This window comes from Pongo abelii, chromosome 13, assembly GCF_028885655.2.
Source record: "Pongo abelii isolate AG06213 chromosome 13, NHGRI_mPonAbe1-v2.0_pri, whole genome shotgun sequence".
In the NCBI taxonomy this organism is placed as follows: Eukaryota; Metazoa; Chordata; class Mammalia; order Primates; family Hominidae; genus Pongo; species Pongo abelii.
Window position 1 is genome coordinate 82,168,468 of NC_071998.2, and position 22,774 is coordinate 82,191,241.

The following is a 22,774-nucleotide window of genomic DNA, read 5'->3' on the forward strand; positions in this document are numbered from 1 at the left end:
GTGCCCCACACCAGGTCCCCTCCATGTGTCTGTCCTGCGTTCTGGGCTGGGAGCTGGAGGAGCGGGAAGCACTGACTCCTGAAGACCCTGGCTTCGCTTTCCTGTGTCCGTTGAGCTGTCCACTTCTAAGACTCTCTTTGTCCCCCGCTGCCTTCTGTGTTCCTCAGCAGATGGACCCGGGTGAGGACCCAGGGCAAGCAGAGGGGCTACAGAGCAGTGAGAAGCAGGTCATCACTCACCACGGGTCCTGCCTCTTCTTTCTCATGTCCTTCCAGCATTTCTTCTGAGGCCCTGAAGAAGTATCAAGTGGGCTTTGACATTGCGGTGGTGACAGCGACCCCTCCTCACCTGGAGAACTGGGAAATGTGGATTCTCAGGGACCGCGCTGTTCACCAGCTCCAGGCTGTGCTGCTGGCCCTGGTCCTGGGGCGCTGAGCCGCATCTGCAATAGCACACTTGCCCGGCCACCTGCTGCCGTGAGCCTTTGCTGCTGAAGCCCCTGGGGTCGCCTCTACCTGATGAGGATGTGCACCCCCATTAGGGGGCTGCTTATGGCCCTTGCAGTGATGTTTGGGACAGCGATGGCATTTGCACCCATACCCCGGATCACCTGGGAGCACAGAGGTGAGCGACGAAGCCTGCAGGGGTGCTGATTGCCTGGGATGGGGACCTTACTGCCTGGGATGCTGAGCTGGGTGGCTGGGGATGGGACAGGGACCCCACTTCCTGGGATGCTGAGGTGGGTGGCTGGGGACGGGACAGGAACCCCACTTCCTGGGATGCTGAGGCGGGTGGCTGGGGACAGGACAGGGACTCTACTTCCTGGGATCCTGAGGCGGGTGGCTGGGGACGGGACGGGGACCCCACTGCCCGGGATGCTGAGGCGGCTGGCTGGGGATGGGACAGGAACTCCACTTCCTGGGATGCTGAGGCAGGTGGCTGGGGACAGGATGGGGACCCCACTTCCTGGGATGCTGAGATGGGTGGCTGGGGACGGGACAGGAACCCCACTTCCTGGGATGCTCAGGCAGGTGGCTGAGGATGCTGGCATGTGATCTGTTGGATTCTCTGCTCTGAGAACTTTTGTCTGAGCAGACAGGCCTATGCAGCTGATCTAAGGGAGAGGCTGTGACAACTGTAGATACTCAGCAAGGCTCGTGCAGACCTCCTGATTTGGTTTCTGAATTTGGGAACCCCTGACAGGAAGCTTCCCTCCCTCGTACCTGGTAATGTTTGCAGTGTGCTGCCAAAGCACCCGCCCCGCTGAGCATCTGCCCCAGGCACCTGAGAAGAACAGTGAGGCATCATGAGGATGCTGGTCCTACGTGCAGCTGAGCCTCGTGCCAGCTACTTTCCTTTCCTGCTGTTTAATTTTTGTTTTAATTATTTCTTCTCTTGGAGGATGTGTCTGGGGACCCGGGTTTCTGACTCAGTGGATTGAGAGCTTACACCCTGGGTTCTGAGCAAGGTGTTGCTTGCAGGTGGCTGAGAGCTGTCAGCAATATAGGCCATTGTTGTGCTGAGAGAGGACCTGCTGCCTGTGTGCATCTCTCTTCCACATGGGAAAATTAGAACAGAAAGCATGAACACCTGACTCTCTGTTTTTTCTCGAAGTCAAGGTCTGGCTCTGTTGCCCAGGCTAGAGTGCATTGGGACAATCATAGCTTACTGCAGCCTCGATCTCCTGGACGCAAGCAGTCGTCCCATCTTTGCCTCCCAAAGTGCTGGGGTTACAGGCGCCCGCCACCACACCTGGCCCACCTGACTCTTAAATAAAGCAGACTCTTGGTAATATGTAAAAAGCCAAGGTCAAAATGCTCAAATTGTTGTCAGGACAGTTGAAGAAACAGGTCCTAAAAAAAATAATGCTGATACATTTATATTATTCTTAAGCAGCTATTGCTCAAATCTTCATTTTCCTAAGTAGCTATTGATACAGTAACCTAACAAGGAAAGAGACGTCACTTGTTTCTCTGTCTGTAAGTTTGTGGTGGTGATCACTGAGAATTGCGTGCATTGATGGATATATTCTCCAAAAGAAATTTTGTGAAGATTTTGAAGTAAAACATTCTTTTCCTGAATAAGAAAATTCTAAATCATTGTATTCCTGTACACCTAATCTGTGGACGACAAGGCATGTAGACCAGAGTTGGGTGGGCAGAGGGTGGGGGCCATCACACGAAGCATCTGGCAGAGCAGGGTTTGGGACTCTGTGGGATCTGAGGGAGCAGGAAGGGATGTCCGACTCACAGCCTCAAAGTGAGCACACTAGCTCCGGGCTTGAGCTCTAGGGCTGTGAGTGGTTCCCGTGTGCACACCTGATGGCTACACTGTGGGTCTGGCATTGACTGAGGCCACCTCCACTGCAGCAGTGCCTGTTGCAGCAACACATGGCCCTTGAGACATGACTGCACCGACTTGCTCATTGTCACTGAGACAGAGACCTAGGATGTGCTCAGGTTTAAAAATGCTTCCATCGCTCTTTTCTTCCTCCCACTTTGACCCTGCCCTTGCATCCCACAGAGGTGCGCCTGGTGCAATTTCATGAGCCGGACATCTACAACTACTCAGCCTTGCTGCTGAGCGAGAACAAGGACACCTTGTACATAGGCGCCCGGGAGGCGGTCTTCGCTGTGAACGCACTCAACATCTCCGAGAAGCAGCATGAGGTACGTCCTGGGCTCCCCTGCATGTCCACACAGCCCGGCTTGAGTGGGCAGCCTCTCCTGGCCCCACTGTGGGGCTGGGGGCTGACTTACCTGGAACCTCCATTCTGTAGCTGTGGCCATGCAGCCCCATCTTTGGGTGTCCACCAGCAGTTCACCCGGGGACCACCTTGTTTGCTTTTTTTGTTTTTGAGCTTTTTATTATGAAAAAATCTCAAACGTAACTATGAGCAGAGACAGCTATGCCATGAGCCCTGTGCCCACTGCAGCTTATGCAAGGCCAGGTGTTCAGTCTTGCCTACAGTGCCCTCCACTTCCTGGGGCATTGAGGCAGATCCCAACACCACATTCTTCATCTGGGTATCTCTTATTGGAAAGGGCCCCTTGTCGTGCAAATAACCAGAAATAGCTTCTCCAAAATTTACATCATCATACATTCAGCCAGTGTTCATATTTCACCGACTCTTGTGGATGATGCTTGTTTAGTTGGTTCAAACGTTTAGTTTGAATCAGGTTGCAACCACGCTGTCCCAATCCATTGCAGCTGGTCACCCTGTCCATTCAGTCTCTGCTTCTGGGAGCCAGCCTCAGTTTCCTTCCTGAGAAAGCTACTCTGCACAGCCCATCCTGTGTCCCACCCTTCGTATTGCTCTTGAGTCCTCGGTGTCCTTAAACGTTTTTAAAAATCAAACCGAATTTAAAATTTGATTGTAGCTCACTGCAGCCTCAAACTCCTGGACTCAAGTGATCCTCTTGCCTCAGCCTCCTGAGTAGCTGGGACTATAAGTATGTGCCAGCACACCCAGCTCCACTCACGGTGTCTTTAGCATGCACCTCTGTCTTCACATCCCCAGCTGGGTGTCAGGTCTAGGCTCACCCGACTCGGGGCCGTGAGAGGTGGGCTTCTCCATGGAGGCAGGCGTTCCTCCTCCTGAGTCTCGGTGGCCTTTCACCAGCGAAGTCTAGATCCTCTTCTCATCAAAGATTGCAAAACGCAATGTTCTGATTCTACCTCTTCTTCTCCACTTGTTAGCTGGAAATCGTATAAAAGGGGAAGTGCCCATCACCAGCTATTTGGGTCCGTAGAGGTCCCAGTTCCTTTGGGAAATGCAGAATCGATGCTTGGAATCTTTGCCTTTATTTACCAGTTTTCAGAATAATGAGTTAATGAGTCAGTTTCCCCTCTGGAGGGCAAGAGTGAGTTTTTTGATTGATTTTTAGTGTCACAGTGAAGTCATAGATTTAAAGATATTTGCTCTTCTATGACCCATCACAGTGAAACCCCTACCGCATGCTCAAATTGTCGCATCCACGGTCAACAGCAGCCTGTTTGGGTTGCCTCCTGAGACCTCGCAGTGTGGGGTAGCTTTCTTGCTCTCTGGAATCTGTTCCAGGTTCACACTGGACATTTTCTGCCCAGATCTCTTTTTGTTTTCATCTCCAGGGTCTAGCTTATGTCTCAATTTCTGTTTGACACATAAATGAGCTCTGAGCATTATGCTCTGAAAACAAGTATTTGGCTGGGTGCTGTGGCTCACGCATGTTATCCTAACACTGTGGGAGGTCGAGGTAGGCGGATTACTTGAGCTCAAGAGTTCGAGACCAGCCTGAGCAACATGGCGAAACCCTGTCTCTACAAAAACTGCAAAAAATAGCCAGGTGTGGTGGCTCAGGTCTTGGGAGTCTGAGGTGCTTGGGAGGAGTCTGAAGTGGGAGGATCACTTGAGCCCAGGAGGTCGAGGCTGCAGTGGGCTGAGATCATGCCACTGTAGTCCAGCCTGGGCAACAGAGCGAGACCCTGTCTCAAAAAAACAAAAACAAAGTATTCAGCACTGTGAGGCACTCTGAGCAGAAGGATGTGGTGGTCTCACCTCGCTCAGCTCTTACTCTTCGCGTGTCTGTTAAATTCTCTTCCTCTGAGCGCCTTCCTGACCACACAGGCTCACACTTGGTCTTGGGGGAATTGTGGACAGTGTGTTTGTGCTGGCCCCACAGGTGTTCAGTGAGAGCCAGACATTGCTCTGTTAATGACACCATGGTGGTCCGTCCGGGTTGGGGAGAGGCTTGGGGACCTCTTATACTTAAAAGAAAAAAAATAAAGAGACCCCCACCAAGCATCAGTGAAAATCCCTGCAAACGTGATCAAGAGTCTGTTGAAGTGTACGTTCCCTTGTCCTTATGCATTTCATGCGAGTTGATGAAATCATCTGTACTTTAAAGGCCGAAGGAAGTTGCTATTTTAAATGGGACTCTGTTCCGCTTTTGTGTTCCCCTATCAGGACTTCCATTTCTATGAAATGACACTCCCTTAGTACTGTGTCTGCAGCCTGGGTGCTGTTCAGGAACCCACTGAGTTAGTTAGAAACCTAAAGTGGGGTTCCTCTCCTCATACTCTCCCTCCTAGAAGCCCTGTGTGCTTCCTAACCTCTGAGTCCTGACACCCACTACAAGCCTTTTGGTGGAGAAAAATGCATTGTTACTGGTTTCTTTTGCATCAGTTATGGAACATCACAGAGAGAGGGGGCATTTTGGGGAAGGTGAGGCAGGGATAGATATAGAAGCCTCTGTTCTTTCCCTTTTGTCTTATGTTGCTTTCTATCCTGTGGGGGCTTTGGAGGGCAAGGGGCTAAGGCCCCCACCTCCTGGCAGTTTCTGATCACGAATTGTCCCTGGTTTGAAAGAGGAGGTGGTAGGAACGTGGATCTTACTAAGACGGTGTCTGAGCTGAGCTGGTGGTGTTAGTTCATCACTTCCTCCTGCTGCCGACATGCAAGTTTAAGGAATCGTAAATCTCCCTTTCTACTGATACAGTGAATATTGAGGCTTTTTTTTTTTTAAACTGGACTATAGAGTCACTTTTTTTTTTTTTTTTTTTTTTTTTTTTTTTTTTTTTTTTTGAGACGGAGTCCAGACGAGGCTGGAGTGCAGTGGTGCGATCTCGGCTCACTGCAGCCTTCGCCTCCCGGGTTCAAGAGATTATCCTGCCTCAGCCTCTCGAGTAGCTGGGATTACAGGCGCCCGCCACCACTCCCAGATAATTTTTGTATTTTTAGTAAAGACAGAGTTTCACCATGTTGGCCAGGCTGGTCTGGAACTCCTGACCTCAGGTGATCCGCCTGCCTCAGCCTCTCAAAGTGCTGGGATCACAGGTGTGAGCCACTGCGCCCGGCCTGTAGAGTCACTTTGAATGGATAGAAAAAAGCCCACTTTGATGTTTGAAAATACTTACGGTTTAGGTTTTTGACAAATAATTTAATTTTCTCCACTTTCACGAATTTGATTTTTGCTGCTGTTTTATGGTGAGTGATGGAAATTTTGGAACTGGTCTTCCAGACTCCACTGGTTTCAGGATAAGGATCACAGTGAGGATGTTCATGAAGGCCCAAGGCTGCTCCCCTGCTCTCTGAACCTCCCTTGCAGTCTGAGAATTGATCATCTCAGGAGAAACCTCTAGGCTCTAAACTCTATCATGTGCTTTTAAAATTGTGCATTTTTATACTAGTATCTCTTTAAAAGAATATGCACTGATATGGACTGTATCCCAACAGGTGTATTGGAAGGTCTCAGAAGACAAAAAAGCAAAATGTGCAGAAAAGGGGAAATCAAAACAGGTAAATTTCTTTTGCAAGCTACAAAGAATCCCATTCAAGTATTTCTTGGTTGTTTTAATCTACTGAATGCCAGCATTCCTGCAGTGCAGGGCAGCCTTTTCTCCAGGCTCTGTTCGTTCTGCTGGGCTTGGTTTTGTTGTGATGCGTCTCGGAGCTCATCCCTCTATTCCTGAGTACCAGGATTGGGTTTCTCAAAGCAGGTGCCAGACATAGTTGGCCTTTGAGAAATACTTTTTTCAAGTTTATATGAATTGAATGTATTCAGATGGCCTGAAACTTTGACTACAGAACACGACTTCTGAAGCCCACTGGTGAATGGTGCAGAAATTCAGGGTTTGTTCTGCTTCTTTGCACCCAGAGGCCTTAGGCTTGGAGGAGTTGCTAATCATGCAGTTTTTCTCAACCTCTTCGTTGGACTTGCAACAGAGATGCCCCATTTATTCGGCCTGCTGTGCTCAATCTCTTGCAGGAGGGAGCACATGAGTGAGCGAGTGTGGGATCTGGCCAGCTGTTTTGGGTGCCAGCAAGAGCAGGCTTTGTGTGGGCCCTGTGGATGGCGCCCAGGTTGGGGTGCCTGTGACGCCCGCAGCCCCAGAGGGTGTGTTACATTGCTCTCTTATCTCTGCTCTCCATGGACAGCGGTGTGTTATAAGCTCAGTGGGCCCCTTTTCTCATTGCGTGGAACGGCTGTCCTCTGCCAGTGAGGGCAAAGGGCCAGTATGACAGCCTTTTTTGGGTACACACACTCAGGGTCCTGAGCTCTTGTCCGGCATCCAAGAAGAATGAGGTTGCATGGACACTTAAAGGATGGTGGAGTCAGAGAATTTTGTTCAGCGTTGGAAGTGGCTCTCAGTGGAGAAGGGAGCTTGAGAGGGAACGGGACGAGCAAATAATCTTCCCTGAAGTCTGGCCAGCTCTGGCCAGCTCTTCTCCAAAGTTAAGCCATTTCTCCCAAGTCCAGCCATCCCTCTGAAGTCAAATCGCCTCTCTCTAGTCCAGCACCTTCTCTTCTCTATCAGCTGAGTCTGGGCTCTTTATAGGCACAGGATGAGGTGCAGGGTGGGCTGTGGGTAGTTTCAGAAAAGGCAACATCTGATTGTAAAAAGATGTTGTTCAGAAAGAACCAATCGGGAGACAGCGGGCAAACAGGGATAGAAGTTCTCAGTCTGGGCTGCGGGTTTTAGGCTTTTTGGCTCACATGTGGGGTTTTGCCAGGGACCTGCCCCTGTCTGCCAAGACTTTCTCTGGCTCCTTTCTCTATCACTGGGACTTTTGGATTCTTGGCACATGTCCGTCCCTTTGGTCCCTCAGGCCCCTCAGTGTGGTGCTCATTCAGGGAGCCCTGGGCCAAGTACTAATACCCGTCTGCAGCTCTAGGTTACCCTCACCACCCTCTGAGCCATCGTGTCCCTACCCCTGGCACTGGGCCTCCTTCCTCAATGGTGGTCAAGACAAGCTGAGTTAATGGCAAAAAAAGAAAGAAAACCCAAGGAAGTCTGTGCTAAACTTTCTTAGCAAAATGCTAAACACTTGCACTGAGGTCTTTGTCTCTAAATCCAAAGTTAGATTAGGAAATGAGAGGAAAAGCAGGCGGTGCAGTGTAGCTCCAGTTTCCGGGGGTGTGCAGGTGGGTTGGGGTGAATAGTGGATTACTTCCAACCAGTCTAAAAAAGAGAACTCTCCTAATCTGGGATAATTTCAGACTATAGCACATGTAATGCAAGTACTTTTAGCCTAAAATAGTGGGTTCTGAAATGGTATTTTTGTTTTCCTGCTTGGGCCTTTCTGATACCAAGCCAGGCTCCAGGCTCTCCTAGTGCAGCCTCTCCCATGGGGGCTGGACTGGGACCCTGGGTTGGGTAGACCTAGTATCGCTGTTCCTAGTTCTGTGCAAGTGGGAGGCAGGGGGGGGTCTCCAGAAACAAAGAGGAAATTCTGTAGGGTGGACACTTCTCCAGGCCTGGCAACAGAACAAGTGGTCCACGTACTTAGCAAGAGTAAAATATATTGCTTTCAACAGTGAGTGTCCCAGTAAGATTTGAGGTAAGCATTCATTGACTTTTTTTTTAGTCACTACATCTTTGCTGAGTATCAATTAGGGACTGAAACAAAATCCTGTTTGGCACCTGAACAGCATGTGGACACTGCAGAGACACAATTACTCAGGCCAGTTTCAGCTTAGGTTTGCCTAGGGGTGGGGTTGGGGTCTCAGTGAACCTCCCACTGTACGAGAACAGGCCAGTGTGTGAAGAGGAGTTGCAGAGGATCTAGATGACAAGACAAGGCTGAGAATGCACACATGCCTCGTTGGCCTGGGGCCACGTGTGAGCTGGTGTTGGTGAATGTGGGTCTGTGCCCCTGAGATGAACGGCGTGAGCAGTTTGAATAGTGGAGGGCATCTGGGCTGGACGGTTGCTAATGGTGCATTTCTCTTCCCTGCAGACAGAGTGCCTCAACTACATTCGGGTGCTGCAGCCGCTTAGCACCACTTCCCTTTATGTGTGTGGAACCAACGCATTCCAGCCGGCCTGTGACCACCTGGTAAGGCTGATGGACACCTTCCTGTGCTCACACCAGCCTGGTCAGCAGTTAAAGTAGAAGGGGGCTCAAAGCAGACGTAAAGCTGTCTCCACCCTAAAAAAAATAGGATTTTCTCAGAGCCTGCTGCAGAAAACGGGGGCAGCTTGTGGCCCCTCTGAAAGTCTTGCCCGGCTGCTGTCAGGGGCACACAGCCCACTTGGCTCCCCTAAGTTTTGGTGTCCATGGCCAAGGGCGAGGCCTGGGGTGCAGCTCAAGGTGCTGGGAGCCCTTGGTGCTAGTGCAGAGCATGCCATGGAGGGGCGTGCTAGAAAGTACAGACAGCCTGAACATGGCATTGGGGGCATGCTGGGAAGGACAGATAGCCTGACCATGCCATGGGGTGGGGGGGCATGCTGGAAAGGACGGACGGCCTGGCAGCTCTGGGCATCTGGGTCAGGTGGAAAAGTCAGGACTTGCTCCTGGCTTGTGTGTTCTTCGTTGGTGCATCTGTGCTCTGGCTGTGGGACCCACCCTTCGGGTCGGCTGTGATGTGCAGCTTGCTCACTGAACCACTCCTGGGTCTGCCCACTCAGGGGCAGCAGGTCAAGTGTGCTGAGCTCCTTGAGAAGCAAGTCCGGCCTCTCTCCCTCACCGGGTCACATCCTTGACTGCCCAGCCTGGTATCTGGCACCTCCCGCTGTGTGAGGGTCTTTTCTGTCCAGATAATCTGATGAGCAATGTGATGATCATCAGAAAGAGAGAGAGAAGTAGCATTTTAAATAAGTCCATGTGAACATGGAAAATGAAGCACATTTTCCACTGTGTGTCCTTGGATTTTAATGAGTCCTGATAAATGTAAAATATGCCACAGTGAAAAGTGTCATTTGCTAGAACCCTAAATTAATTGGAATTAAAATATTTTCCAATCTTGAGTCAGAGATAAATGACAAGACAACGTATGGCCTCATTAGAGACTTGATGAGGAAGCCTGGTATTTGCACACAGACGTCTGGGGTGAGATTCATAGTAGGGGTCTACCCAGCTGCCTGTACCATAGATGCTGGCAACGAAACCTGATAGGGGGTGCGGGTGCTTTGGGGATAGTAAGACCCTCAGTCCTCAAAGACAGTCGTTCGTATTTACTTTTGTGCAGAAAGTACAGTCAGACCAGAAACATTTTGCACAACAAAGGATTTTTCTGGCTAAACTCAATCAGAAGCTTAAAGTTCTGTCATTTAAACTTACATTCTGTAGATAGGTTAGCTGTTGAGGTTAGAGGATACTGTATTTGCTTTAAATTTAGACCTATAATTTTTCCTAAATTTTTTTTTTTTTTTTGAGACGGAGTTTCACTCTTGTTGCCCAGGCTGGAGTACAATCATGCGATCTCGGCTCACTGCAACCTCCATCTCCTGGGTTCAGGCGATTCTCCTGCCTCAGCCTCCTGAGTAGCTGGATTACAGGCATGCACCACCACGTCTGGCTAATTTTGTATTTTTAGTAGAGATGGGGTTTCTCCATGTTGGTCAGGCTGGTCTTGAACTCCTGACCTGAGGTGATCCACCCGCCTCAGCCTCCCAAAGTGCTGGTATTACAGGCATGAGCTACCACGCCCCATCAATTTTTCCTAATATTTTTAATAAAAGTTTTTGCAGCTGCAGAAAAGATGTATCACTTGTATATCCTGGCAACCTAGATTGCACAATTGGGAGTGTGTGTGCACGCGTCTGTGTGCCTGTGCATGTCTGTGTCCACATGTGTGTCTGTGTACATATATGTGCTTGCTGAACTATGACCCGTGACTCCCAGATGCCTTCACAGGCATCTCCTAAGAATAGTAACATTTTCCTATGTAACCTCAGTTTTATCATTATATCTAAGAAAACGTTCAATCATTCCCCAGCATCATCCAGTCTCCAGTCCCGGTTCAGATTTCCCCAACAGCCCCCAAACCTCCTTTCAAGGTATGATAAATGGTCACATCCAGTGGGGTTCACATTCCCTAACCTAACAGGTGAAGAGCCGTGTGCTGCTTAACCGACCTTTCAGGGGTGTCAGCTGCGGCTGTCTACGTGGTCTGAGCCTTCCTGTTCTGCTTCCAAGAGCGTGTTTCCAGCCAGCCTCCTGCGGCAGAGGTGCTGGGTGCCCTCATCCCGCCGTGGGCCCTGCCTGTCTTCTTCAGCATGCCCAGGCTGTTGGCTGCCAAGTGGCGTCCCCACGCATGTTCTGTGTGCTCTCTGGTTCCCAGCAGGCTCAGCCCCTCTCTCGTCTGTGCTGTCCAGATGGGTTTCTTCTGTCACTTGCTGGGTTTTGCCTGTTTTTCTCCTGGATGCCCTTTCTCACTCGTTTGTCCACACTTCTCACATGTTCAGGGATGGAGACACCTCATCTGCCATTCTGTAGGCATTTCCCTTAGTTTGTCACGTATTTAACCTTGCCATATTATTTCCCTGTGTGGAACTTTCCAGTTCTCTCTGTGGTTGGATCTGTGCATTTTTTTCCTCATGTGGCTGTGGGCACTCTGGCCAGGTAAAGAGATGACCCCCAGATGGAAACGCCAGCCCCTGCTTTGTTTTAGTACAGTGCGGTTCTGTTTTTGGTATTCAGAAGGTTGATCCATCTGGAATGTGTTTTGGTGGGTGGAGCGACGTAGGGATTCTGCCTGTTTATGTTTTTCTGTTTCCTATTTATTGGGTCACCTAGCTGCTTAGAATGCCGTCTTTATTGATGTTAAAATTCTGCTCATGGGCTTCCAGTCACATACTGAGCACGTCCTGTATTGGGTTTGTCCTGGTGGCTTTCCAGCTCTAGAGCCATCAGCGTTGCCATTTCCATTTTGCAGATGAGTAAATTGAGGGTCTGAGATCTTGAGAAGCTTGGGCAGGGCATCGGAGCAAGGGCACCAAGGTGCGGATGTCTAGACCTGAGCTGAGCAACACAAGCCCTGGCCCTGGTGGGCGGGACTCCCGTAGCTCCACACCCATCTGCTCAGCCCTGTTGGTCTTCCGAGAAGAGCAAATTTGTAAAATGAAGTGGTACAAAGACACATTGTTACTATAGAAATTCAGCCATCTGATGATGTGCTCTCTTTTTATTCAATTGTAGAACTTAACATCCTTTAAGTTTCTGGGGAAAAATGAAGATGGCAAAGGAAGATGTCCCTTTGACCCAGCACACAGCTACACATCCGTCATGGTTGGTGAGTCCTGCCCCTCCAATTCCTTCACCATGAAGATTACAGTGGCATGTTAATTACCAAACAGGATATTTGGATCTTCTCTGAAGTGCTGTCTTCCTTGGCTTTGTTTAAATAGGAGCTATCCTTACAAGAGGCACATGTGACTGCATAGACCCTTTAACTTTTGAATTCATTGTTTGCAAGGAGAATAGCCGCCATGGTAAACGTCACTTTGTATCCATTGCTGGCTCATGTCATTTGGATAATCCCTGCGTGCTGAGCAGATGCTCCTGTTTGAGAGTAAGGTTTTGACTGAGCCACATGCTGTCTGCAGTGGTCTCTCACCCCTGAGCAAGTGGTCATAGCCTGGTGTGTACCCACTGTTGCATCTGCCAGCATTTTCCTGGATGTGGGAATTCCTTGCTCATGTTTACTTATTGCCCCGTGACTCTTAAAATGCAGCTGAACATGGAGCATGAAATTATCCCCATCAAAGCGAGAGCACGCCTGTGGTTCTAGCTACTCGGGAGGCTCAGGCGGGAGGATAGGAGTTTGAGACCAGCCTGGGAAACAGCAAGAACTCATCTCAAGCCAGGCTCAGTGGCTCACGCCTCGATCACTTGAGGTCAGGAGTTGGAGACCAGCTGGCCAACAGGGTGAAACCCCATCTCTACCAAAAAATGTAAAAATTAGCCAGACGTGGTGGCGCGCACCTGTAGTCCAAGCTGCTTGGGAGGCTGAGGCAGGAGAATCACTTGAACTGGGAGGTGGAGGTGGCAATGAGCTGAGATCACACCACTGCACTCCAGCCTGGGTGACAGAGTGAGACTCTGTCTCAAAACAAAACAAAACCAAACAAAACAAAACAAAAAAACCTTATCTCGAAAAAGAAAGAACTAGAAGTCACAGGACACCCCAAAAGTTGAGGAGACTGTCTTTCCCTTTCCCCAGGCGGGGACTTAATTGGGTTATAAAGGAAAACACCGTGTTGAATGTTTGTCCCAGTGCTGGTGCCATAGCCTGAGAGGTTGGTTCCCTTTTCCTCTTTTCTTCTGGGCCCCTGCAGATGGAGAACTTTATTCAGGGACGTCGTATAATTTTTTGGGAAGTGAACCCATCATCTCCCGAAATTCTTCCCACAGTCCTCTGAGGACGGAATACGCAATCCCTTGGCTGAACGGTAAGGAAGAGCAGTGCACCTTAGTGGGAGGTGCATGTCTCCTCATGAGCGCACACCCGTTGATCTCTCCTTTTCTGTCTCTGAGCCCTGGGGGCCCCTGAGCTTGTGTTAGCCCCTGTTTGTGAGGGACATTTCCCAAACTGTCCAGCAATGGCCAGAGTCCCAGGGCTTTGTTGGGTGTTTTCACTGGTAACAGAGTACTGTCTTAAGACAGCTCCCCACTAACCCCCCAAAAATGGATTTGGGAGACTCTCATAAAATCGAGAATCTGATAGTAAATGGTAAACTAAGACTAATCAGATGGGGACATGGTGTAATTTCCAGAATGATATTAAAGTGTGGCACCAGCACTGGTGTGGGACCTGCCTCCAGGCCCAGCCTCTAGCGCCCGGTCGGATGGGTTCTGGGTGCCTTGTTGCTGCCAGCAGCACATGTCCGACGTCCGTCTTCAATGTGCAGGAAGAAGCTGGTGGCTGTTCTTGGGGGCTTTTCTTGTGGGTGCCAGCCAGTAGAGCCTTGGGTTTTGAACCTCTTGACCTTAGGGCAGATCCCAAGACCCAAGATTCAGGGACACTCAGCCATTCCTCAGGGTGGGGCAGGATCTGGTGGTTAGAGTTTGTTTATTTGAAGCATGTGTTGTTTCAGCCAGCAAATGCATGCCTTATGTAGGTCTCTGATGCTGGTACGATCTGGCTCCCTGCCTTCCAGTCAGGAGGCCCAGCCTCAGTTCTTGGGGTGAACCTGGGTGGGATGCGCTGCAGAACCACCGTCGGGGGCACCTCTCTGAGGCCGAGGAGGTGGGGGTAGGGCACCATCTGGGCTCAGGGCTGTCATCATCCCCAGACCCTGGAGTTTCTGCTTGGATTGTGGCATGTGCACACTCCAGACATCCTTGCAGGGAAGCCCTCAGGCCCCCAAGGCAGTGCCAGCCGGCCTCGTGACCTCATGGGTGCAGGCAGTGCCCCAGCTCTGTGTTCTGGGATAATCACTGTCCTCTCTCTGCAGAGCCTAGTTTTGTGTTTGCTGACGTGATCCGAAAAAGCCCAGACAGCCCTGACGGCGAGGATGACAGGGTCTACTTCTTCTTCACGGAGGTGGCTGTGGAGTACGAGTTTGTGTTCAGGGTGCTGATCCCACGGATAGCAAGAGTGTGCAAGGTGAGTGTCAAGCACTCTGGCTTCGCTTGGCCCGTGCCATGGCAATAGTGTGCCCGGATGACGGGTGGCTCCTGACCTTCATCTCAAATGTCACTTTCCCTAGCACTTTATTCCCTTGGGCCTCAGATGTGGCTCTCAATGGATGGTATTTCTGGGGGTTGTGGGGACCGAGGGAGTGCTGACCCCCATGTGTGACCCATTAGCCTCCTGTTCTCAGGAGGTTCTTTCTTTTAATGCACCCTCTTCAAACCTGTCTAGCTTATAAAAAGCAAGGCTTTGTGGAATGTATTCACCAGAGTCTGTTGGAATTTCACCATTTGGCTCTTAATCTACCTGAGAGTGAAACATTAACCGACAGCTTAAGATTAAGAAGAGAGAACCAATACAGAAGTTTGTCAAAACGCAAATCTTTAAATACATAAAAAGGAGGGGTGGGTGGTGCCTTTAAAATGACACACTGTAGGCACAGTGCTCAGCACAAGAGAACGGCCTATAGGCTTGATTACAGGAAATCTCAAGGTTGCTCAGTGGCAGTTTCCAGGAGGTGGATTGTCAGGCCTCAGGGGAGCTGGGGGAAACCACATGAGACACAGCTGCCATGTCCCTGGCCAGGCACTCATCTCGGAGCAGGTAGCCATTCATCTCTCGTGGAAATTGGTAGACAGTTCCTGCATGGCCCTTTCTCATGTAGTCATGACCATCAGGACATCAGAGAAGCAGGGTTCCTTTCATGCCTATGGCGCACAAAAGTGGGTGCCTTTGACACCGTTCCCTTAACAGCCCCTTGCATAAGGAAGAAGGTTGGGTGATGCGTACACCTGAGTATCCACCTGGTGCTTTGCTACCTGCCCAGGCCTTCTGTAGCCAGGGCTCACTGACCAGATCCTCCAGCTACCCCCCAGCCGTGGCTGCCATGCTCCTGTCTTGCAGACCAGGAAACCATCCTATCAACAGTATCAGTGTCGGGGGCAAGCCAGTGCCCCTTGAGTTGGGGAGGGTGCTGCAGGGCCAGGGCTCCTGGCAGGCGTGCACAGTGCTCAGAATGCCGTCAGAGCAGCACTGGCCAGGGGACTCGAGCCCTCCTCTGCCATCGGGAAGCCAAGGATCAGACTTGCCTTGACCTTGACTTATTACCCAGCACTGAGGGTTTGCAGCAGGATCAGTGAGCAGATCCAGCGATGCACAGAGCAGCCACCTCCACCCCCCACAAGTCTCTGCAAGTCGTAGGCACACTGCTGTCGTCCCCTCTGATCCCTTTTTTTTCCCCATACTTGTTTGAACTCCTGGACTGGGATGGTTTCAGCTTAGCCCCCACAGCTCCTGCCTACCACCCAGGCACACATAAACCCTCACCTGTTGCCCATGACCTGAAAGCCAAATGAGACCCGTGACGAAAAATGTGCTAGAAATTATTCTTTGCTAAAACATCAAGGAGGAAAATGAAGTCCTTTTATCAAAAAGAGAATTTGGGCTCCTGTAATCACACAGCAGAGATGAAGGGGGAACATTTTCCCTGTGTCCAAAATAAGTAAGGCTGCTTCTATTTCATATTCTTCTGCACTCAGGTTTTGTGGTTTCAGTATTTCTCTCCAGACCACACACAGTCATGTGTAGTTTATAATTGTGTCTTGGTCATCGGATCCCTGAAAATCGTTTATAAAGAACTTAGTAGGTTCAAAGCACTTTAGCAGATACTTTGGGTAGAAAGGAAGTGGAGGATCTGTTCCTTTAAAGGGAGGAAGGTTCACACATTTGACCAAGACAGCCTGCAGAGCCGGTGGCTGTCCCCTGGAAGGAGGCTGCCGCCACTTGCCCCACCCAGAGCATGTTCATTGATGGGTCCTGTGTCAGGAAAGTCACACAATGCCAGGGGCCTTGGCAGTTGGAAGTGTGTGAGCACGGCAGCACCTCTGTGGTGCAGGACTGAATGCTGGGCACAGGCAGGCATGGACGATCAAATGAGCTTTCAGTGAGAGGGCTTTTGTCCGTTTTGTTTTGTGTGTTAACCCGGGAGTGTTCTGGGATCCAAGCTGGAACCTGGATGCGGTGTTGCGGGCCACACACATAATTGCGGCCTCTGTCCCCTGTTGCCCGAGCTTTGTTTCAGTCAGGCACAGCTGTGTTGTGCTGGACCATGGAGGAGTGTGCCTCTGACCTTAGTGCCTGCTCACAGGGGATCCGCTCTCAGCCCACCACATCTTGTTGTTGGGATTTTAGGGGGACCAGGGCGGCCTGAGGACCTTGCAGAAGAAATGGACCTCCTTCCTGAAAGCCCGACTCATCTGCTCCCGGCCAGACAGCGGCTTGGTCTTCAATGTGCTGCGGGATGTCTTCGTGCTCAGGTCCCCGGGCCTGAAGGTGCCTGTGTTCTACGCACTCTTCGCCCCACAGCTGTAAGTGCCCTGGGTGGAGTCCCCCTCCTTGCTCCCTCGATGCCGCCAGGCGGTCCCGTCACCTCTTTCCCCTCCCCAGGAACAACGTGGGGCTGTCGGCAGTGTGCGCCTACAACCTGTCCACAGCCGAGGAGGTCTTCTCCCACGGGAAGTACATGCAGAGCACCACAGTGGAGCAGTCCCACACCAAGTGGGTGCGCTATAATGGCCCGGTACCCAAGCCGCGGCCTGGAGCGGTGAGCTGGGGCATTGGGGGCGGGCCGTGCTTTCCCTTCAAGGCCCAGGGCATGGAATCCAGTACAGGCACCAGGCACTGGGGCCTGCTCATGGGCTGGGTACCTGGCCACGCTAAGGCTCTCTGCATTGGGACAGGGATGGCTGATGAGCACCGCTCATCCTTCTTCCCTTTTGCATGTTATGTAACAGCCATTGCTACACTATTGCACAAACAAGAAGGCTGGGGCAGCTGTTTTGCACAATTAACATTGCATAACAATTAGGTCTGTTTCATTTTCAGTTTCTTACAGAGAAACACATGATTCCTTGGCAAAGGCCTCTGCACTGTCCACTAGTCAACAGGAGTCACATTTTTTCCTCCTAAATATAGTGAACTTTATGTAGAAATTGGGAATTTCCAGGCCGATTCCCTCCCTCACATGGTGAAATGGGTGTGACAGGCATGTGCACAGCCCTCTGTGGGGCTGTGACCTACATGGGGTGTCCTGGCCCTCAGAGCTCACTGCAGCACCAGCTCCCTCCCAAGGGCAGCTGTCCCTGACACCATGATGGCTCCTTCTGTGCATAGCTTAGTAAAATGTGTTCCCCCCTGGTCACAGATTTTGGTTTACACACATCAGGGAGCTAGAACAGGAAAAAAGAATCCCTCAGGCTCTTATGCTGTTTAAAATTGTCTTGGTTTTAGCCATGTTTAGCATTCTTTTCATGAGAAAGCTGCAAATCAGTCTTCTGTTTTTCAACTTCAAAAGCTCAATAAGTGTTTTTCACTTACAAATAGATACAAATTCCTTCCCTGAGTATGTATCACGAATGCAATTCTGTCTTGCAGATGTGTTTTATAACTGTGTCCTCTGCTGGCTGGGAAGAGGCCACCTTTCCGCGTAGTAAAGTTATTCACTGCTACCCTCATTTCAAGGCATGCATTGTGTGGTTTCCAGGTTTTGCAGCCCCCCCTGCGTTGGCTGCTTGTGTGGAAGCACCCATTGGGTGGTGGGAGCACGAGCACGTTAACAGTGGGGATTTTCTCCCTGCAGTGCATCGACAGCGAGGCACGGGCCGCCAACTATACCAGCTCCTTGAATTTGCCAGACAAGACGCTGCAGTTCGTTAAAGACCACCCTTTGATGGATGACTCGGTAACCCCAATAGACAACAGGCCCAGGTTAATCAAGAAAGATGTGAACTACACCCAGATCGTGGTGGACCAGACCCAGGCCCTGGATGGGACTGTCTATGACGTTATGTTTGTCAGCACAGGTGGGTTCCAAGGGCTTGGCAGGCTTGACAGTGACAGCACATCTGTGTCCTTTGGTAGGAAAACTGGGAAATCCAATTATTCTTTTGTGAGTAGTTCCATTGCCTCCCTCGAGGTGACCCGGGAGGTTTGTGGGAACGTAAAAAGATTTCTGAGAAGTCACCACACCAGGTGGCTTTCAGATCTGGGACCACTAGGCTACTGGGGGTACTTGTTAAAAATAAAAATGCAAGTCCTGTCCTGTGGCTGGGCTGGGCTGGTGCAGAGGAGTACTGGCCGCTGAGGAGTTGGGGCAATGCCCATGCGGGGGTCAGGTGTGAGCCACCTGGGAGGAGGCGTCAGCCTGGCGTTTCCTAACTGCTGGCAGAGGACCACGTCCCTGCTTCCTGGCCAGGGAGCCAGGTTTTAGATGTGCCCTGGCATGTGGACTCTGAAATAAGCACTTCTGGAACAGGGACAGGGGCCAGGAGCCACAATGGCTGGCAGCGCATTGTGGCCTGCCCTTGGAGCCTCCCAGCCGACCTCACATGCCCCCTGTCCTCACCGCCTGCCTAGGGCCCTTACCAGTGACACCCTGAGGGCTGGTGGAGCGTGGGAGCCCTCTCATGTGGCGCTCAGCCTCAAGTGTAATGTCGACTGTTGATGAGGATTCTTGGGGTCAACAATGGAACAGTTTATTTTCCTTGGAAAAAAATTGGAATAACCCATAACACTTGGGTTTCCAGTTGTTTATTTTGCCAAAGGCTTTTCCTCTTTTTGTTTCTAATGCGAAATCATCATTGTTTTCTAAGTATCTTGCGGAGGGAATGACTTGAGAGTGAAGAGTGTGAAGTTTGCCGCTGTTGTCACTGTCCTTGGTTTCTGTGTCTGGGTTAGTGTCACTGACCTGTAGCTTTGGACCTGCAGACCGGGGAGCTCTGCACAAAGCCATCAGCCTCGAGCACGCTGTTCACATCATCGAGGAGACCCAGCTCTTCCAGGACTTTGAGCCAGTCCAGACCCTGCTGCTGTCTTCAAAGAAGGTAAAGTGATGCAGGCAGCTGGACCGGGGGCTTCTCTGCTCGGTGGCTTTGATTCTAGGTGACAGGAGAGTTGGCAAGCTGGAGTCGGGCTCCTGGGCAGGCCCATCTGTCTGTCTGCCCTGGGTGAGCCAACCTTCAGACTTTGACACAAAGCCATTCCGTGAGCTGTGGGATCTGAACTGGGGAAGGCAGGAAGGCAGGAAGGCAGACCTGGGGAGACGGGACTTTCTCTTCGAAGTTGCTGGAATGCCATTGAGTTGTTGGTGCAGGTTTACAGGCTGTGGAGAGGTGGGCACTGCTCCATGAAGACACCTTTTTATGCCCTGAGCTTGGGGGGTACGCAAACTGCATCTGTGGGATATGATAGTGATACAGCTGACTCGTCACCGTGGAAAATCCATAAGAGACGTGGTTTGTCTCATCTGTAAAGCTGTCTCCACCTGTGGCTGAGACTCTCTGGTCCGGCCTGCAATACTCCCAAGCAGCCTTTGGCAGGGGTGGGTGGGCATCCACGCTGGCCTTTAGGGGGCTGCCTCCCTGGCCCTGGCTCCTAACGGGACCTCCACCCACCTTGTGGGGTCCAGGCGCAGTCAGTCCTCTCCTCCCTCAGCTGGGAGCAACAGGCAGAGGAAGGGGGCCCCTGTCTGGCCATGTAAGATATCTACCCTTGGCAGGTGCATATTTGCAAACACCCCTCCAGGTCTTCTGTCCTCTTCCCTCCCCTGTATCCACAAAGCTTGGGAGCCCGGGTCCTTTTATGTGGTCACCTCCCCTCTGCTAATGGAGAGTTCTCCCTCAGATCTGAAAGGAAAAGAGAATGAAATAGCCTGAGCAAGTTATAAGCCACCAGGTACTGGCATCTGTTCACCAGCCTCTCGGTCTCCAGGACACACAGGGAGCCCTGGAGATTTGAAGGGTCGATGCTTTAGCCACTGGCCCCCTGGGGCCTCAGCCCAGCCTCATTGTTGAAAGAAGGGGACCCAGAAGCTCTTCTGGAGCCATCATGCTGTTCAGTGGCCTCAGCCAGACTGGGCAGGCACCTATAACATCTCTAAAATGTGGACTTCTCATTAGAATAAAGATTGGGCCCCTGGTGTGGACATTCATTAGAATGACACTCTGTTCCAAGGGTCACTTAGGGACCCAGGCTGGCGGAGGCTTCCAGGGCACATGGGCACTGATCCTTAAAGGCAGAAGGGGGTAGGAAGAGGAGGGCCGCATAGAGGTGGTTACGGGTCAGTGCCCACCTGCCATCTCCCAGAACTCGGTCACATGGCCACACCAGGGCAGCTGGCCACACAGGGAGCCTCGCGCCCAGGAGGAGGAGCCAGTGGGTTTGGGGAAGCGCTTGCTGGTCCTACTGGACCACCCGACCCGCCTGTCTCTGTAGGAGCCTCCATTTGTGGGGACGTGGCTTAGTTGCCTGGACAAGCGGAAATGCATCCTGCCTGCCGTGGGGTCCTGTGCCTTCTCCTTGGGCCCCAGTAGGCTCCAGGTGGGGGTGGAAGGCCCAGCTCCATGGCCATGGCAGCAGGAAGTGGCTGTTCAGTGGTAAAAAGACTGTGCCCCCTGACCCCATCAGGCTCTCTCAGGGTGATCAGCAAATGGAGAAACGGCCAGTTCCACGCCCTCCCCCTGTCCTACAGCTGGGGAGGTGCGCTGTTCCTCCACCCTCACCTCTTCTCCCGTGATAACAAGCATGCGGTTTTGCTTTTTATTTTGGTAAATACACATCAGATGAAATTTGCCGTCTTAACCATTTTTCATTGTGCACGTCAGTGGCATTAAGAACATTCATGTTGTTTTGCAGCCATTACCACTGTCTGTCTGCAGGGCGCTTTTCATCTTCCCAAACAGAAGCTTTTTACCTGTGAAATACAAACTCTTCATTCTCCCCGCTCCAGCCCTGGGCAGTGGCCATTCTGCTTTCTGTTTCTGTCTGGCTACCGCATATAAGTGGAATCACACAGTATTTATCCTTTTGTAACTGGCTTATTTCACTTAACATAATGTCCTCAAGGTTCCTCCCTGCTGTAGCAGGGGTCAGGGTTTTCCAAGGCTACATACTCCTCTGTTGTATGTGAATACCGCATTTTGTGAATACCGCATTTTGTGTATGCGTTCATCCCTTGATGGACACGGTTGCTCCCACCATCTGGCTCCTGTGAACAGTGCTGCTGTGAACGTGGGTGTGCGGATACCTCAAGTCCTTGCTTTCCATTCCTTGGGCACACACAGCAGATGCGGTTTGCTTGGCCCTCTGAGCCCACCGCGTAGGCTGTGTCTGTATTTTCACCAGGACTCCTTGGGATGCTGAGCTACAGCTAGCGTGGCAGACGGCAAGGAAGGCACTTGGACGGCTCAGTTGCCTCTGATCACGTCCACTGTCACTCCAACCTGCCCTCAGGGTCTGACGCGCACACTCAGCAGCAGAGACAGAGATGGGAGCATGAGAGCTGCCTGCAAGGGGACAATCCTCAGGCCCAGGGAAGGGGGAGACAGGGGGCATCGAGGGGCAGGAGTGCACAGGACAGGCTTGCTCTCAGCAGGCCTCACTCATGCTGCCAGGTGCCTGGTCAGGTTTTTTTTCTTTGCCTTTAAAAATTTTGTCTTGAAATAATTTTAAATTTACAGAAGAGTTTTGATGATTGCATAGAAGGATCTTGAGCGCCCCCACCTAGCTCTGCATGTCCGATGTCTCACATAGCCAGTGCGCATTTATCTGAGCCAAGGTGTTGTCGTGGTGCAGTGCGTTACCTGAACCCCAGACCCTGGACCCTCTTACCTCCCGCCCACCACATTCCTGGCTCAGCACCTCAGGTTGCACTGGACACTGCATCTCCTCGGCTTCTGCTCTGTTCGTGCCTCCCTGACCTCAGCACTCCTGGAGAGGAGTGGTCTGGTGTTTTGTGGTGTGTCTGGTGTATTCTTGTGATTATCTTGGGGTCGTGGTTTTAGGGGGAGCACCAAAGAGGGCACTTTCTGGGGATGTGGCATCTGTATGACTCGCACCAGCGCAATGACCTTGGTCATTCTGTCCAAGTCACCGCCGTCTTTTTCCATGCCGAGTGTGTCGGGGCATGTAGTCCACACTGAGGGTGGGGGAGAGTGAGCCCCACCTCCCAGGGGAGTCATGTGGGAAACCCCCACAGTCATTCATGCTTATTTGCAGGGACAGACTTGGAGGCTACAGAAATGCCCTGTTCTCCTGCCCACGGACATCCACATCCACCAGTGGGTCCTGCCTGCAGCAGTTACAGCTGGCTGTCCTGACGGCCAGTTCCTCCTTCCCTGTCCCCTCTTCCCTTCCACAGTCATCCCTTGGTCTCCATGTGGCGTCATTTAGTTTTTACAGCTCAGTTTCATTTGGGCTCCAGCCTAGCCCCATCCGGGAGAAGTGGAAGCTGGGGCTGAGTCTCCTGCAGGGTGCAGGAGGGGGTCTGGATCCCCTTGGGACGGGCCTTGCCCCCGCCACAGCCCACCCCAGCCTCCACAGCTACCCTCAAGCCTCTCTTTGGGGTGAGGAGTCAGGCGGGCCCCACTTGGCCACCCAGG

General features: G+C 51.5%; 1 protein-coding gene across 18 annotated transcripts in view; it reads left to right on the top strand.

The window, feature by feature from the left end:
• SEMA4D (semaphorin 4D) overlaps positions 1-22,774 on the top strand; it is a 119,121-nt gene that overhangs the window by 90,749 nt on the left and 5,598 nt on the right. For all 18 annotated transcript variants that reach the window (XM_054520177.2, XM_024252005.3, XM_024252004.3 and 15 more), the window contains 11 exons: positions 276-624; positions 2,524-2,669; positions 6,215-6,277; positions 8,720-8,818; positions 11,903-11,996; positions 13,042-13,155; positions 14,161-14,312; positions 16,530-16,705; positions 16,785-16,941; positions 17,977-18,199; positions 19,104-19,219. In XM_054520177.2, the coding sequence (XP_054376152.1) occupies positions 519-624; positions 2,524-2,669; positions 6,215-6,277; positions 8,720-8,818; positions 11,903-11,996; positions 13,042-13,155; positions 14,161-14,312; positions 16,530-16,705; positions 16,785-16,941; positions 17,977-18,199; positions 19,104-19,219 (1,446 nt within the window). In that variant the 5' untranslated portion in view covers positions 276-518. The remainder of the gene's footprint in view (positions 1-275; positions 625-2,523; positions 2,670-6,214; positions 6,278-8,719; positions 8,819-11,902; positions 11,997-13,041; positions 13,156-14,160; positions 14,313-16,529; positions 16,706-16,784; positions 16,942-17,976; positions 18,200-19,103; positions 19,220-22,774) is intronic.